Below are 18,589 nucleotides of genomic sequence, written 5' to 3'. Positions count from 1 at the left end.
TCAAAAAAGAATTGATAAGAATCCGGCTGAGAACCTTTTCGTGAGATTTCACTACAACCTACTTTATTGTCATCGGCGGTTATGCAATGTCGGAACCATAAAAAAGTTCCATTCATTTTTTTCTCCTTTTTTTTTGCAATAACCTTCTCCAAGATTTGAATATTGTAATAATATAGACAATTAACGCATTTGAACACTGATGAAGCTCCTTACTTTATAACTGCAATGGCTGAAGCTGAGGCAGATACCACGAGGGCTGCCTACATGCATCTTATTTTTGATCTGTACGTAAACAGAGTACAAGTCAGTAAGTAAATCGCGACGCTAAGCTTTAGTGTCATATTGAGCTTAGAAGGGATGTTAGAATTGCAGAACTAATGTTAATGGACTACAATTGTCCAACAGACGGCCTTATGTGCCTACTGGCGCAACGAGATTGTTCAACAGACATTTTTTCACAAGCCTATAATTAGACACCTGCAGTTCAATCTTTTCCCAAGGTTCTATATTTCTGTATCACGTAGGTTCAATATTCTCCCCAAAGTTCTATACTTCTGTATCACGTAGTTTTGCTAAAAAAAAGTTATTGTCTGCAGATTGTTAAAAAAAATACAAGGATAAGGAACAAATGTGAACCTTTTGGTGACATTTTTAACTTTAATTATGGAGTTTATTACCCACTGTCTCACTTTCAAAATCGTTATATCTCTTCTTGTGTAATGTCGGGGCAATAATTGATTAAAATTGTTGGCATTTTGAAGAGCTTGAAGTATTCCATATAGACATATACTGAAGTGGCCATTCTATATCCCGCTATGAACTGAGTTGTATCCAATTCACACGATCAAGTGTCCTCTTGACGCCTCCCTCTATGTATTGTGTAAGTAATCTTTATTTTAAGACCACTAGACTTAAGGCTAAAATCAGTGTGGGGTCGTGCATGGGATAAACTAGTCATTTTGAAGTACAATAATATTGTAACATACACAATAATATTATAACAAACACAAGCTGGAGTGTGTTAACATGTGTTAGTTCTCTCTTAACTTTTTTTTTTTCGTTACAAAAAGAGGCGTATCCGATCGAGTTCATTGAAATAAACCTGCCCCAAGGTTTTCGATATCGCCGTTAAACACTGTGTCGAGTGTTTGTCACAGCGTCTCGAATGAATGATGATCCTCAAACAAATACACCTTATTCAAAGTATTAGGGATAACTATATCTAGAGCACCCTTCAATGGAATTGTCACATTTCTCATGTAATCAAGAAGGCCAATAAGCGAATGTTTTCCCCTGTTTTGCTTAAGCGCGCTAAGGTCCCGCCCCTTGAAATTATCAGTTTCGATCATACCTGCATTAGGCCGGTATTAGTTGCTGCACACCCTTATACCACTATGCATCGCTTGCGTGTCTAAGCGACGATTGGAGCGCATTCAGAAGCGCACGTTCTTAATAATATCTCCCAGACTTCCATATGCGGACACCTCCCATTGTATATCATGAGTTCTCTTAAGGACAGACTCATTAAACATTGCAACAAACTATTTGAATTAGTTGCATCTGATTCTGTGCATAAGCTGCACCCTCTACTACCACCAAAGAATGTTACCAGGTATAATCTTAGAAACCAGCGTGAACTTGCTCAACCTAAGATGTGCATCAAGCGTTTTTCCAGGACCTTTTTCCAATCTATGTCTAAGCGGTAGAACTCTTGCACATAGCTTTATTGAAACTTTTTACGGCGGCCATCTTTAATTTTCTGGTATATGCTGCAAATATTTACGTATGAGTTATGAGTTAGTGGTTCTTATATTATCATATTTTTAGTTGTAATTTTTATTACTAGTTACTATACTATATAGCTGTAGTAGGGCGGTAGATTTTCTTAAGTTTTTTTTTTTTTACCGTTTTTGTCACCTTAAGAATCGAAAAAAAGGTACCTTTATTTTCCAAAGATTACAAAATGTTAGAAGTATAGAAACTATCGAAACTTTTTTATCGATAGTTCGCCACACCATCGCTATTGTTATCGATGTTTAAACATTATTAACATTATTGACTTGCTATCGGTCTATCGCTATCGCGGTGTTAATATCGCGATTAATCGGTAGTTCGGTGTATTGTTACAGCCTTATTTTGTAAGCGACCGCTTGGCGCTTCGTGTGGCATCTATGTTCGCTTTATGTACCACACCACTCAGAGTATCTGAAGAAATTTCCGTAAAAGTATAGAACTACACAAGACTGGAGGAACAGTATTGATAACAGGGAAGCTGTAGCGGAGGTTGCTGTAGACTTGAGCAAAGCGTTTGACGCCATAAACCACCGTCTTTTGCTAGCGAAATTGAAGGCCTATGGCTTTTCTCCACATGCCTTGGAACTGATGTGCACTACCTGCCGCTGCTGGGTCGTCAACAATTTGTCAGATTAATAGGCGTATGATTAATAGTCGTATGCTCTAACTTCAAAACTTGTAGGTCGTATAATGCCATAATTTGAGTTTAATTTGAAAGTGTTGAATACCTCCTCCTTCCACTAAATATCACCTAATCGTCCTTCGCCGTTTCGTTTGCAAAAGCTTAACACTTCTTAACCTCAATTTTTACATATGTTAAAGGGGGATAAATTTTGTATAACATAACAAAAAAATAGATTGATATATATTGGTATAGTGGCGTTGTACTTCTTCAAACTTTGCTTCTCGGGTGCAACGCGCCATGGCGATTCGCGCAATGCGTTGCAAATCCGGCAACCGCATGTAAACAAAATTTATTGAGCTTAGTTGTAAGGTTTTTTTTCCGTTTTTCTCTCTAAAACAAAACAAGGTAAACAGTAAAAACTGAGGGGAAACTAATTTTGAAGTTTCGAAGAAACAGAAAGACGTATGAGATGTTTTTTTTCAAAATTAAAAAGAAGGATGATGGTGATTGAAATTAGCATAATTTCACCTTGCACGCGCTGCACGCATTTATAAAATACACGTCATCTAGTTATGAAACACGATCTGCTGTCTTTTAGTTTTGCCATGGATGACATGGATGAGATTTTCCTTTGTGTTTTAGACAGTAGTTAGTTGTTTTTGTTTTGGAATAACATCGACATTGGCGAGTAGAAGAACGAAAATATAAATCAGTGGTAGAGTCATGAAAGTAATAAAAGAAACCCTTTAAAAGAGATGTTTGTCTACTCCAACTAAACCTCCCGCAAAAAATAGCAACATTTGCCTCTCGGAGACAGCGTACCAGCACAAAGGAACGAGGAAGAACAGGGACCGCGAAGGGGGAGGGGCTGGTAGGGCCGCGGCCCCACCACTTTTTTGCGCCCCCGCCCCCACTTTTTGCGCTGAAAAGAAAAATAATTAAAATAAAAAAAAAGACTTGAAACAAGTTTTTTTCCGTCTATATTCCGCTATATTCTCTGTATTTTCTTTAATTTCAAACGCCAGGCATTTTGTGGGGCTCTTGTGCTTTTCGCGGTAATTGTGCCCTGGGGCCGACTTGCCCCTTGATCAAACGCCATGCCTTGGCCACCCCTTCGCTTCGTTCGGCAGCGTGTTTTGTACTTCCTGCTCCGGCAGAGTTTTTTATCAGTTTTATCAGACAAAATGAAGAAAATTACTAGCTTTTTCAAGCCAAACGAGAGTGAGTATTTGTTTTAAGTTGATAAAAGTTTTATATTTTGTCTTTCTCCTTTCGAATCAATGAAATATTCGATGGCAAGAAGAATTACATTACTTGAACAGTGAACGGCCATAGTTAGAAATTTTTCAGATCACTTCAGTGTAGTATTTTCTATACTAAAATTGTAGTCGCGTCTTTTCTTGCATTGAATCTGAACTGACCGTGTATGTTGGTCGTTTATTAGAGTTAGCTGGGACTTCGTCAAAGTCTGTAAGCTCCGCAGAAAAGACGACAACTACTTGCAGTGAAAATGGTGAGTTTGAGTTTGACCAGTAAACATTTCAATATATTGTTAAAAGTTTCATTTTTTGGAAGTGCGAGTTGTTTCTGACTAATATTCGTTAAGTGTGATTAGATTTTTGGTGATGGGTTATATATTTTTTCTATTTATAATCAGATATTCTACTTATTGTCAGCAATCCTGTAATTTAGCATACACATTTGCTGGACGGAATGAAAATCGTATGAAGAATTTCGGTATCTTCACTAATGCCGACCTATAAAGAGCAACAAATACTGGATAAAGTATGCAAAGTCACGCGACAGAAACAAATCAAAATACTATGATTTTATTCCTTTTTTCGATTTTCAATATGAAAAAATCATTTTCAATTGTCAGCCCTCCCACTTTTCACCTTGCTCCGCGGTCCCTGAAGAAGTAAAGAAAACAAGTCAAGCCGCTATAATTCAATGACAGCGGCAGTGTCTAATGTACAAACCACATCCAAGCCCTGACCGAAGTCGAAAACAAGCGACATTTCTAAGCAGAGTCCCAGTCCACTGCATCACACCTTCTTGCTCGGACGCGCTCGTTTCACCGCCCAACCTTTATCCGCCCTGCATTCAAAAGTAAACAGTAGTAAGACTCAAGCATTATCCGTCGGAGCCTGTGACTATGATTATTCTATAATTCTTAATAATGCTAGAATAGAATTTCTCAAATCTTTAAAATTTTTGGAGTTACTCTAGACAAGGACCTATCCTATAAAGAACACATATCAGATCAACTAAAGAAAGCCTACGCGAAGGCCCCCGCGCTGAGAAGAAAAAGGCGTTTCTTCCCCATGATGCAATGATAGAACTGTATATTAAAGCAGTTAATATATTACCTCACCTAGCTAGAATACTACAGTCCTTTTTTGTAGGCATAGGTAAAGGTCAACACAATCGTCCCGAAGATGGCAACAGTTCTATTTTGAGAACGTTAATCGGGCACAACAAGTCGTGATCAGTGTCATACGATGAGCTGCTCACTACGGCTAGCAGGAAATCCTTATATTGTAGGCGCTTACATCAGGCGTTAATAATTCTTTTTAAAAGTTCAAGTGGTATGGGACTTACTTATATTGGAAACCTTTTCAGATATAGGCATACACCGTATGGGCTAAGAGGCGACGGCTTGAATATGGAATTACCTAATTTTAATCTTAAATTTAAAAGGAATTCTTTCACTTATTTATTAACCAATTTATGGAACAGTTTTCCCTCTCGAGTACGTCTTTCGAGTGATGAAAATGACTGCAAAAGTAAATTGCAAGATTTTTGCTTTTAGAACGTGTCTTATAGTTTTCTTTTTATGTTTTTAGTGTATAGTTTTTTGTAGGTTTTAACCTCTTGATATTTTATGTTTTTATTGCTAAGTAAGTTTATATATTTGATGAGTTGTTTTTAAAATAGAATATTGTTTGTTTATTTATTTATACATTTGCCACAAAGAATAAAATAATGTTACAGAAGTTTTTACAAAGATTTCATATTTACGGGGAAGGAAGAGCTACAATAATAGTTCAACATTAAATGTATAAATTTATGTGACTAAACTTTTGTGACAGATAAAGTGGCGAGGAAGCCCACAAGTTGAAGTATATAGCTTGTAGAAATATGGGCTCCTCATATTTAATTCTGATTTCCTGTAAGCTGCCATATCATGGTAAGTCGAGTTTACTTTATAGCTCTTTCGATAAGATATTTTTTTTAATGATGTCTTGAATCTAGAGCCGGTACCTTGTCAGCTGCGTAAGATAATGGGGAAAGGAGTTCCATAGTTTAGGTCCCAGGTGAAGGATTGTGAACTGTTTAATGTTGGTTCTACAGAAATATGGTCGGTAGAATTAGCATTTCGAGGATTATATGTGTGTACTTGGCGATGAGTATCAAAGATGGTGTTAAACGTTTTACAAAGGAGGTTGTTGTGATACGAGTACATAAAACACGCAACAAAGAACGCGTTGATGTTAAAAATATCAAGGATATTAAAAGTCCGAGATAGAAGTGCAGTATAGGCAAAATACTCTACTCCACAAACGATTCTGACGATGCGTTTCTGTATATGTAGAGAAGCCTATTCAAACTGGATCGATACGTTGAGCACCATGCAATCTTACAGTAGATAAGGAAGAGGAAAACCAATGCATAGTATAGGGATAACAAAGATATAACAACAAACAACAAGAACAACAGCAATGTATTTATTTAAAGAAATATAAAGTTTACAATACTTTATGTCCTGCAAATAGCTATAATGCTAATCTAGGCAGGACAGGATTTTAAATAAAGACGTTATTAAATTACATAAGAAAAAAGAAAAAGAAAAGAAATACAAAAACATACAGAAAGAAACACCTTTCATATAAATTCAAGTACAGGGGATTTTGTTATTTGAAAAGGACTAAAATTACAACTGGAGGTATATACAACATATCAGGTTAACTTCACAAAATATTCTATAAAATAATTAACATTCAAATAATTATCTTCATTACCTAGAACATTAAGGAGTAGTGATTTAATTTTTTTACAGCTGAAATCTCTCCCTTTCGTTTAAGGTTTTCCTTCTGTAGATTTTTAACTTGATTCATTTTAGTTTACGACATAAGGCATTGGTACGTTTTGAGTTTTAAACCGGCATGTGCGGAGCGCCCGCCGACATGACCGGTCATCGACTTACTTATAGTCTGATACCTTTTTAGAAACATGATTTATATGATATTTCCAAGAAAGATGCTGGTCTAATAAAACACCAAGAAACACCAAGTGTCACTTCTAGCGTAATTGTATCAGTAACAGTAATAGGTTTTTACCTGCCGGTCGAAAAAGAATATAATTTGATTTGGCGACGTTGAGTGATAATTTATTTGCCTATATTATAACTGTAATTATTATAGACTTTATTTAAACACGTTCGTATTTTGAACGGGTTTTGTTTATCTCCTCGACGTAACGAGTTAAAATAAATGATTGACACCGATTTCAATACCAATAAAAAAGAAAAGAACTAAACCATAGAATAAAATTCGCAAAAATCACACCTCCTGCCCCTACTGTCCCAAACTTGCTTGAATCTTATTGTAATGTCATTTGTAAAGCAATTTGATTCATTTTGGTGCTAAAAAACGTATATAAGAAATAGCTGAGCTTATACACATGTATTTTATTGACTTAAGTCTGGCTTTTTGTTTTGCAAGCAGACTTGTACCAAGTTCCTTAGTGATATTTTTTGTTTTGCTCAAACATTAGCAACAAATATTATTCCTCTTATCATCCACTTTTGGTTGCATCACCCGCATTCAAGACGATTCTTCTGGGTTGAAAAATTCATAATAAAAGTTTGCGAACGTCATATAACTTGGCTCATATTGCCTGACTGGTTATATTCCAGCTTTTTCTTGTTGTTGTAATATAATGACCAACGGGGGACCAGTTTTGTGCTGCACAGAACAGCCAAGCTCATTTTGGTCTTTTTGCACATGCAAAAGGGGTACCTTCACATGGTGGTCTGGAGAGCCTTTTTATGAAGGATTTCAAGTTTGTCACGACATAAAAGAAGCTAAATGTTTTTATATATATAATAATTTTCCATCATCACCTCTCATCGCCAACACCCTCGATTTCCTTGTGGACAACATATCGGTGATTTCATCGTTCCATACTAATTAAGATATTTTAAGCCAAGGTTAAAAGTTTATATATATCGTCAGGATTCTGTCCTCAAGTGTTATTTGTCAATCAGAGAAGGCCTATTTATTTCAATGCTTGTCCCACAGCCTGATCAGTCTTAGTAGATACAGGAAGGAGGCTGAAGCCAGTGGGTTCAACACTACTGCCGTGAAGTTTACATTCACATAGCAGCTTTAGGTATGTACTTGCTTTCTTTGTTAGTAAACTAGCACATTGTCACGTCTTCGCACTTGATTAGTCGGGATAAAGTCTCGTGCCATTTCATTTTTTGCATCGAGCCAGCGTTTTATATTTGGTCGTTTAACATTACCATTCAACTAAAACCACACCTTTTGTGAAACATTTGTGTAGTCATTATTTATCTTTTAGGATTAGGAAAAATCGAAGTAAAATTAGACGGTTTTCAGATTTCCACTTTGAGCATCACTACTAGTAGGAGTCAAGGGGCAATTTCTCTCATTCGTTAACATCACGTCAGTCGCCATGAATACTGCGATGGAAACGAAGATTAAAAATCAAACAACGCCCATGTTGATTATACCTTTTCTTACACCTAGATCTATAAGTTCAGGATTAGTTGTCTTCAGATCAGCTGAAAAAAACTATTGCATTCAAGACAACAGACAACTTGTTTAGAATTTTCAGTAAGTTGATGGCTTTTTATAATCTTGGCAAAGAACAATCGTCAGTTGCTATCAAACACCTTTTCCCGCTAAATACATTGGATATTCAGCTGTTATTTAAAACAATCAACTAACATTTTTATAGCTTATTTGAGACAAAAGCGATCTAGAATCATAAAATCAAAGCTGGGAGTAAATTACTATTAGAGATCGAGGTACAAAAAAGTAATCAGACTGACTTTGCGTTAATGAGATTTGCATCTTTTCGTTTTTGCATTTGTAATAACAACAACAAATTGTCTTGTTCAAGAATTTTGGGGTACAAATTTATCATGAACATGGTCAAACCATTTAACCTAGATTCTGAACTAGATTCAGCGCCCAGAGGACCAAAAGAAACAATTTGTTACAAAACTCAAAGCCCCTTTCAAACTGTTAGACTGTCTAAGTTAGACAATGTTAGACGATCATTTTGGGCTGACGTTGAAACTGTATGAATCTTTCCAAAAGTTTCAACTCCATAGACCTGACAAAACATCGCATCAGCTTTCTGGATCACACCGCCTGTCCACAACGTTATTACGCTTATCTTTTACCGTTTGACTCAAACGTAAAAAATGCTTCAGTCATTGTTGTTATTTTACCAGGATTTTTTGGTCAAGCAGTGTTTTTATTAACGGTGTTCCACTGTATTATATTTTGTATCGACTTTGACATGTTTATGAGAACCTCTTTTGTGCCAACATTGTATTGTTACCTTAGTTAGTTATGTTTCCTGTTTTTTCTTTTTTTCTTTTTGTGATCGAATTTCAGAAAACTTGATAATTGAATGCATCAGTTACGACAGATGAAGTTTTTCCTGTTGTTCACTACCTTTGGTGTCGTCTTGAGCGCGAGTGAGTATCTAATGAATAACTTACATTATTATTCATTCAAAATATTTCCCCCCATTCTGATTGGCTAAAAGCACACGCATAATTCACCATAACCAGCTACTGATGACCAAATTTGGAAGAAGTTTGCGATTAATCAACCGATGATGTCAAAAATGCAGCTTTCTTGCAGGTTAATGCAAGGTCTGTCTGTCTGTCTGTTTGCCTGTTGTCTGTCTGTCGTTCTGTCTGTCTGTAGTAGTGACAGAAGTTGGAGTAATTGTAGACGTAGCTAATTATAATTAATTTACATTTGTCCTGACCTTTACGGCCTTTATGTGTCAACACGCCCTCCATGGAAACCTACCAGCCATATGTGTTTATGAGGTTAGCGTGTTTTTCTTCCGATTTGAATTTTCGAAATAAAGTATTATATCTACCTACCTATCAATCATCACTACCCTTCCTACCTTAGCCACGGTCGGCCTTAAGTTTGTTAGTTAGCTGATGACGTTTTCAGAGCACTTGAAACCGAAGTTAAGTAATGACCTTTTACCTCTTTTTACTTCTAAGGTATTGTTAATGTATTTGAATATTTGTCGACGAGTTTCTTTGTAATTTATTACGATCGGATTAAGAGTTATTAGGTTGATAAAGAAATCATTTTTGTTATTTTATAATTTGTACCTTTTTTTCAGCTACACACGAAGAATGGGGCTATGCAGATACGAACAATGATGGTTTGTATAAAGCAACAATGATAGTTGATCACTTCCTTCGATCTGTACCGTGAGAAACCCGAAGTCCTTCTAATATTAGAGGCAATTTGTAACATTATACATGAACTATTAATAATTAAAAGCGAGATAGCAAGATATCAAGTACTCGTCTTGGTCTTTTTTTGCTACGCAGAATGTAATTTGTTTTTGATCCTTGAGATTTTGGCACAGCACGATTGCACGATTTCTTCTGAACGCACTCCAAGGTCTAGAAATAAATTACATGAAATCAATGATTGTTATGGGAATTCGTTGTTTTTATTTGCCATTGGTTGAAATAAAAAGTCTCGCGCCATCATTCTCAATTGGCGAGAGGAAAGGCCGTTGCTAGGTTAGTATATGCGCTTTCACCAGAAAAAAAAAAGCGCTGACTTGTATGTTTTCATCGAAGTCTTCTTTCTTAATTCAGTTGCCAGCTCCTATAATGATTACCCAGAGTAGTTTACTAGCAATCTATCGAAAACCTTGTTGTAAAAAAAGGAACAGGAACCATGAATTTATCCAATCTTGTCATTAGTAATTGCACCCCCACCCGGCCATCACCGGGCAAATAACCAACACTTAAATAGATGAGTGGAAGGGACATTTACTACCACTTAAAAAACGGAAAAAAGGACGGTTGGGCGGATAAAATTGAAGACTATTTAAAAGGATTGCAATTGGGAATTTGAAAACTGTTCCGTCCAACATTTTTAAAGATGGTTGCTTTTGTTTGTGAGTCATTCAGTTTTAACGCTCGGGAGACATTTCTGATCGTCATAATGCAAGGCGGAAATTTTATCATATAGACACGATTTGTTTAAACGGTATGTTGCACGGCGAGATTTTTAGGATCAAAACTGAATGGACTAAACTGATAAGATCGTTTGTTTTAAATGAGTCCTTTTTTGAAATTAATTACAGTGCTAGGCCCAGCAGACTGGAAAGATAGATATGAGGACTGAGGTCATCGAAAGCAATCCCCAATAAACATCGTTAAAAGAGAGACCTTCAAGAAGAGCTCCAGTCCACTAAAAATCACTTTCGACAACGCAAGGGGCCTTGTAACTGGAACGTTTAAGAATACTGGACATTCACCAGAACTTGAAATTGCTGATTCCAATGGAGCTTCACTAACTGGGGGTCCACTGGGGGACAAAACTTTTGAATTGCTCCAGTTTCACGTTCACTTTGGCTGTGCTAATGATCGCGGATCTGAGCACACCCTCGATGAAAAACGATTTTCTGGTGAGGTAAGTAACAAAAACCACTTGAAACTTTTTGTGTCACGGTGTCTATCTGTGGCTGTAAAATTTCAGTTTTCTTGTAGCTAGGCCCTGGACGGTCTGTCAGGGCACACATCTGCTGGTCAAAACGATCGCCCAGGACACGATAGCCTACCTTTCCGACACTAGGAGCTGACCGAAGTCATTAGCTCCACTTTTCAACTGCGATTATACTGATAATAACTAGAGGTACCTTCCGGCAAGTGCCAGCGAAGCGAATCTGTTTATCTTTTGTGGAATTTGATTACTCTGATCTTCACGATATCTTTTTTTTATAATTTTGGAGGTTTAAAATGGATTCCGCTATAGAAAAGGATGGCACCCAACTTCAAAACAACAACTTTGGCCCATTCTAGGCTTTCCCTTTTATCAAACAATTAAACAACATGGCTTGAAGCTTTGTTGGTAAATATGAGCAAGTTTGTACTTATGTTTCATGGAAAATTCCATTGTATGAAAACTATAAACGTTAGAAAGATCTCAAATGAGGCCTTTGACTGCTGAAATTAAAAATAATAAGGAAATTCCGAGCAACAAAAATTCCGAGCAACAGCGTCATCAGGGATAAGAAAAATATTTTGCGTGGTAATATACATAAGAAAAAATTGGTGTAAAGTAAAATGAGTCAAAAGCGCAAGAATTGGGCGGAATGTATTAGAAGTATGAAAATAAAAACTTGAATAAGGGCCTGTTTACATGGAGTGGGGGACCCCGGTCTAGTGGGGTTGGTTTCTTTTGTTTTCACGCTCTGGGGGACACAAAACAAAACAAACTTACACCACCAGACCGGGGTCACCCACTCCATTTAAACAGGGTCTAATATACAAAGATTTAATGAGCGAGTGTCACAGGACAAAGAGTCTCTTGAAATGCATATTGATAGTCTTCAAAAAAAATTCGTTGCATTCCTCACGGGAATGTAAATCGAGCAGCAAAAAAACATACTGGTTGACAAAATCTCTCGAAAGACATAAATAAATTCTAAAAAAAAAGGCCGGCAAATACGTTGCATTCCTCACGGGAGGTGAGGACTGGCTCAATGTAAATCGACCTGCGAAGAACACGTTGTTTCTGATAAAAGTTTTGAGAACATAACCCAATGCCTTGATCAACTACCGCTTAAAATTCAACTCACAAAGGAAAAGAGAACACTGAAAACCCTGGTTCTGAGTCGAGAAGCGAGCACACTACCTCAGTGTAAATCGAGCTGCAAAGAACAAGCTGGGTCTGACAAAAATTTGAGCGTAATCCTATTCCTTGATTAGCACCTGCTTTAAACGCAATTTATAAAGCAAACCAGAGCACTTAAATTGCCTTTTCAAACTAGAAATCGTATTAAAGCTTGCTCACCTGTTGGGTCCTCTGAACAGACAACGAACAGCTGCACACTGAATCACCTAATTTCGGACTTGCCTTGTCCCTAGGCCCCATTATTATGCGAGGCCGAGCCGTTTCGGGTCACGTGGTCCCAGAAAGTTTTTGAGGCCTAGACAAACTCGGAGAAGTGAGACATTTTGTCTCACTTGGGGGCGGAGCTTTAAGAAGCGGGCGAGCTGTCAATAACTTTTCCGCGCTGATGAAAGATGTCCAGCAGCCACGGAGAGTACAGAGGACCAAGCATTTTTATTCTATGCACGTTTTCATTGTTGAAAGTCGTTTTGCCTTTCTTTTTCGTTTATCGCAATCGACATTAAACTAATTTGAACTTTATTTCATCTCAAAAACTATTTGTAGGCTAAGCAAAACAGCGTCGCAAAAAAATTATTTGATCAAGAATCGGAAGGTAAGCTAGAGAAATAAGTTTATATTTCTTCTTGGATATGACAAGCTATCTCTCGTTTCTCTATTTTCGCTTGCTCCTATAAATTTCTCCTTATCATTTCACTTCGAAATACTTTATGTAATTTAATTTTTGGATTTAGAAGCTTATCAGACTAATCGGACAGGCTGTTGAATTTGGTCTCTAAATTTGGTAGAATGTCAACAAACTACTGTTTCAAATCTTTTTATCAATAAGGACTATCATTTTAATGGTTCATTTGAGCATGAACTAAAAGAGAAAGTACTTGCACGTTATACAGTAGTATTTTTTCCGATTCAAAGTAATATTCTTGTTCTTCTATAACACAAACTAGGTTAGTTATTTTTGTAATAGTCTCAATAGTGTCGATCTTTAGCGAAGGATATTCACGCGCAAAGTTATTTATAGATTATTTCAGTTGACCGTGTGAACTTTTCATAAATGCAAAAATGCTCACGCATGCGCACTCCGAGATTGTCTAGGCGTCTCCCGACCGTTCGTCTCGGATACGTCCCCGAAAGGCATTGACCGAGAGGGCCTGAAAAGACGCCGTACAGGGACTAGGCAAATTTCGAACCACGAGTTGTAAATACAAGGCCATGACGTCACTACCCAAATATGGAGTCTTACTTACACGCAAATATGGTCAAAAATGCAGCTTTTGCCTACATCGCGCGGCGTTATAATTCTGCCTTCGAGGCAACCTCGCTTCTTAGCTCGGTTGCTTCGTTGGCGATACCAAGGATGTCAATGGATATTTCGAAGGTAGGTATTTCCTTAGGATTCCGTCTCTTAATGGGACGTCCCATCTACTTGAAACAAATGTTGCCCGACAAGAAAATTGTTAAAAAATGGTGATTAAAAGTAAAAAAAAACCTATTTTTATCATAATTCTCTCAGGCTCTCACTCCCATAAAGTTTGGAAACCCTGTCACTACTTAAGGATACGACAAACGAACATTTATACCCTATTGAAAGCTCAAACCCAAAAATGGGTAATGAATTCAAGGGAAAAACAAGAACAAAGAATTTTAAAATAACACACGAACCTACATTAAATCGATTTCATCATACTCCAAAGTTTTTTCTGTTTATGCATCTACCTTATAGAGTCTTCTATCCAGGACGTCCTGAAGTGAATTGGCACATTTGTTACACTTAATGTAATAAAGATCGTCACGTTTTGAAATCCGCAATTACTGAGTTATTCTTACCCACCCCCCCCCCCCCCCCCCCCAAATCTCGAAAATGTGCCAGTAACTCTGCTGAAAATGCAATCCCTTCATGATAGTCAATCCAGTGGTAAAAATGCGACCCCATCCAGCGGCACATCCCCATTAGCCTATTACTAGAAAAAGCCCTCCCCCCCTTCCCCGCCAGCCCCTGGGTGCGGCACATACTTATCTACGTGCAAGAACCAATTGTCTTGTGACTTAAAAAGAAAGGTTTTATTTTGCCTGGCGCCGAACACGTGCTTTTGCTCCCAGTTCTGATTGACCAGTTAGCATGTCTACGTCTGCAATGTGATTGGCGAGATGTGCTAGGTTAGTTTTTGTTTGCAACACATTATTTTCGCAAAGGGTGACACGATGGGATGCGAAAGTATGAGTGAAACATGACCTTCCAGAAGTTTTAGTTTGAATGGAATTCCTCGTACTCCCTATACACATTTGATATACGCGTGCCCTTCATGGAATAAACTCATTGTGAATAACTGTGAGCTTTTGCTCCTTTCCTCAGCTTCATATGGTATTTGACGGTCCTGGAGAAGAGCTAGCAGTCATAGCCCTTTGGATTAAGGTACACCCTGTCTACTTCTCTGGTTACTTTTCCTTATTCCCTACCAATAACAAATATGTGAACAAATCGCGACGCAGTTTTGCGTTTCTTTAGTTGAATAAGTTAGCTTCAAAATAAAATTTTTTTCAAGGAGTCATTTTTTTTCACAACAAAATGCGATTTATAAGACCCTCCGAAAAAAAAATCATAATACTTCATTGCTAAAAATTAAAATTGCTGTTTGGCAATTTATACAAGAATACCTTTATTGTGTCCTTATAAATTTAAAAAAAAAAATGTGGTAGGTAAAGAGACTTTCTAGCTCCAGGTTTTTTCCCCGAATATACCTGCCGCTAAAAATTGATCTACGGAAGAATGGATATTTAATTGTTCAAAAAGACAATTAAATAAATTGGCAATAACGAATATTATTATATGGCTGAGTCTGTTTTTGATGAGAACGAAGCTGACGTAGAAACTGAATCGTAACCTCACCGAGGAAGAGAATGCTACTCAGTGTTTGAAAATTTTAACGCAGATCACAATTGAAGACGAGAATGTACTGGCAGAAAGAGAGGCTTTCCCAAAAACATTAAACGAGCGAATCCTTGGACAATGACAACAAACTTACCTTGAAAAGCTTCTTTGCCTTTTGCAGTGTTTTGTTTACAAGGACAAACAGAGGAAAGACGGAAACGTCTTCTAGACAGACAGTGTCCGGTTTCCAAAATACTCCAGCGTTACATTAAAGGGCTAAAACTTATAGTGCTCTTAGTTTTGACCAAATAAACTTTTTCAACATGGCGAATTTGTTTTTAGTTCCTCCGAAAGCCTTTGTTATGTGCTATTGTTTTCGTGCGCCAATAAAAACTTTCTTTTTTGACGCCTGTCAAATGACTGTCAAATCGTGCGTTCTGCACGTTTGTTTCCGGTCCCACAAACAGGAAGAACCCTTATAATAAACCTCTTATTAGCCTCGTTTTTTCGGTCGGTACTGTAAATTACGGATCCTTGTTTTTTCCCATCGATTTATGGCCCCCGCGCTTCGTGCTTGGGCCACAAATCGATGGGAAAAAACTCGGTCCGTAATTTACAGTACGGACCGAAAACTCGGCTAATAAGAGGTATATATTTCAGCTTCCTTGGCTGCATCTAAGAAAAACGTAGAAGTAGAAGGACGATAAATAAAAGGTTGCAAATCACATAAAGTTCGATCTATTGAATTATTTACAGGCGCCCTCAAAAGGAAACAAAATTTTTGGAAAGTTAGCAACTCTGACACAATACATCCTCGAAGTTGGTAGGTATATCAGAATACTTAAAAAAGGTTAAACACGAAGAACATGTGAACAAATCCTTACTGTCCCTTCTTGCTTTTATTCTCTGTTTATTGGCAATCGGCGACGCCCGCCCTCTTCTTCCTACACTTGCACAGTTTATCAGCAATCATTTCATCCTTTAAGTTCCAATATCTACGTAAAAATTCTCCAGACCGATCTTCATGCATTTCCTTAAAGAATAGGTCGAGAGATTTGAAAAAAAGATCAACGCACTTTCTGTTTGGCAATCATTTATTAATTCACTCCCTCAAAAATTTATTTTACACCAAATTTACTCAGTGCAAATATGGTGCATGAACAAAGTGCAATTTACAGTTAAATCAAGGGCAGAGATGTTAAATACCTCATTTGTCCTCAAATTTACAACCCATGTCAACTGGGATGCAAATGAGGTATTTTTACCATCTTTGCCTTTGATTCCCTCCTAGTTGGACTTTTTTGCGCTATATTTGCGGAGGGCAAATCTGTGTATATCTAATTTTTCCTTCAGTGATTATGACCTTTCCTCTTGTTTGTGCTATTACTAGTAAAATTGAAGATGATGTTGGTTAGGCCCTGGGATTTAAAGGGTTTAACTGCTGATGTCACTGCTCAGTAAGGGAGGATGTCGTTGCTCTCGTTGCTTACATGATATAATTCAATTTTAGTTTGGTATAATTTTAGTTAAACCTTGTTATTTTACCATGTTAAAAAATTACTAAAATATGCTAATAAATAACTATAGCACAAAAAGTGAACTAACAAATGAAAATTATTGAGCTGCTTTTAGGAAACTTTGAAGAGCTCAAATTTGCCAAAAACGTTTTTGAACAAGACTTGAGAACACGTCAGATCTCTGCCTTGTTTGTAGAAAACGCGGCTGCGAGCGATGAAGGTCTATGGGAACGCGCGTTAAGTGTTGGCGTAAAAGACTCTGGGAAGGGTCGGAGTTTTGCACTTCGCTTTCCCCATGATCCCTTGCGCGGAACTAAAATCACTCCAATCGATCCCGATTACACGTCCCGGCGGTAGAGCGCGCCTGGCGAGGTTCGAGGCAGCTGAAATCTTTAACTCGCAGAACGATGTGTGGCTCAGCTGCTTGAACGTTTAAGGAAACCATTTAATGTCACCCTATTTTACAGGTAAAACTCATACTGTTGACAAGACCGATGGAATTTATCTCATGGATCTGATTCCCCAACATTGTTCAAACGGTAATGGCAATGGTAATGGCAACGGTAATGGCAATGGTAATGGCAACGATGATGGCAATGGTGATTGCAATGGTAATGGCAACGGTTATGGTAATGGTAATGGCGATGGCGGAAATGGCCACGGCAATGATAAGGATCCCAAAAGTTTGACTTTAGAATGTTACTACAGTTACGAAGGTTCCCTCACTACGCCTCCTTGCTTTGAGACAGTACACTGGATAGTTGTTAAAGACTATCTCCTTGCCTCTACCAACCAGGTATCTAATGCTCAGTAATATGAATAACTTAGTTTTACAACTGAGAGGATATGACACTCTACAAGTATACTAGAGTGATTATACTTGAACCGTGTAAAAGGAAGTAATATGCTACGCACTATTTTGCACTAATTCTGTTGTCTTCTTTTGTTTACCTCTTGATTTTTTGCATTATTTGTTAACATCTGTTTCACGGTTCAAGTAAAATCCCTTTAAGATACGGAATCTGATTAAGACCGGTCAGTGTCACAATAGCGATGACCGGAGCCAATTCTAGGCATGTATTGCGTTAACTACTATGCAGACCGTTATAGGATACATTGAAATTATTGTGAATGCAATACCAAAATTGTGTTTAAAACAGTCTATGATGCATCGTACGTCAGATTTTATTATCACACCGGCGTCTTTACTTTTAAGTAGCATAGCCATAGATATCGATAATGTTAGTTCAAATTGTGTTAGAAACAATTAGCTTAAACCATATGATGGGTCGTAAGTTTCCTTGCTTGATATATTTTAATTTTTTTTCGGTGTTTCAGCTTAACAAGTTCAGGAAACTTAAGGGTGAACATGGTAGAAATCCTTCTCTCATGTGCGACAACTACAGACCAATCCAACCACTGAATGACCGCACTATTTACTCTATCACAAATAACGATTAGTATCAACTCCATATGTAATGAAACAGATGAAGAAAACGCTAGCAGTAATCATAATGGTAAACATAACCATGCACTGTAACATTTGTTTAGTCAAACCCCGTTAATACGGACACTCTGAACACAGAGGGGGCATAGAAAGACTGTCACGAACGGAGTGTCCTTATTAATGGCGTTGAATAGAGAGGAGAAGTGTGTCGTCAAGTTACCATGGTAGCCAAATTTCTGGATGGCAACGACGACGGCGACAGTAACGAGAACGACAAAAAAAAATAAACCGATAGGTTTAGATCAGCAAAACAACAACTTTGCACGTGCATCACTCTCTTTTTGTACATTTCTTAGCCGTCGTTGCACGACTGCGACACGAAACTTCCTAATT

At 37.5% G+C, this 18,589-nt stretch overlaps 1 protein-coding gene across 1 annotated transcript; it reads left to right on the top strand.

Annotated features, from left to right (window-relative positions):
* Window positions 1-225: 225 nt before the first annotated feature.
* Window positions 226-18,365, top strand: LOC140922463 (carbonic anhydrase 2-like). The gene is made up of 7 exons (XM_073372447.1): window positions 226-307; window positions 9,830-9,915; window positions 10,867-11,142; window positions 14,717-14,776; window positions 15,989-16,055; window positions 17,217-17,545; window positions 18,088-18,365. The coding sequence occupies exons 1-7, from the start codon at window positions 226-228 to the stop codon at window positions 18,208-18,210; spliced, it is 1,023 nt and encodes a 340-aa protein (XP_073228548.1). The 3' UTR covers window positions 18,211-18,365.
* The last annotated feature ends 224 nt before the right edge of the window (window positions 18,366-18,589 follow it).

Source organism: Porites lutea, chromosome 13 (assembly GCF_958299795.1).
Source record: "Porites lutea chromosome 13, jaPorLute2.1, whole genome shotgun sequence".
NCBI lineage: Eukaryota > Metazoa > Cnidaria > Anthozoa > Scleractinia > Poritidae > Porites > Porites lutea.
This window is presented reverse-complemented; position numbering and strand designations above follow the sequence as displayed.

Bases quoted from the DNA above. Each gene is read 5' to 3' on its own strand.
- LOC140922463 (XM_073372447.1), top strand. From the start codon at position 226: ATGGCTGAAGCTGAGGCAGATACCACGAGGGCTGCCTACATGCATCTT. The intron at 9,916-10,866 runs GTACCGTGAGAA...GGTCATCGAAAG, and splicing joins TTGATCACTTCCTTCGATCT to CAATCCCCAATAAACATCGT. The intron at 17,546-18,087 runs GTATCTAATGCT...TCGGTGTTTCAG, and splicing joins TCCTTGCCTCTACCAACCAG to CTTAACAAGTTCAGGAAACT.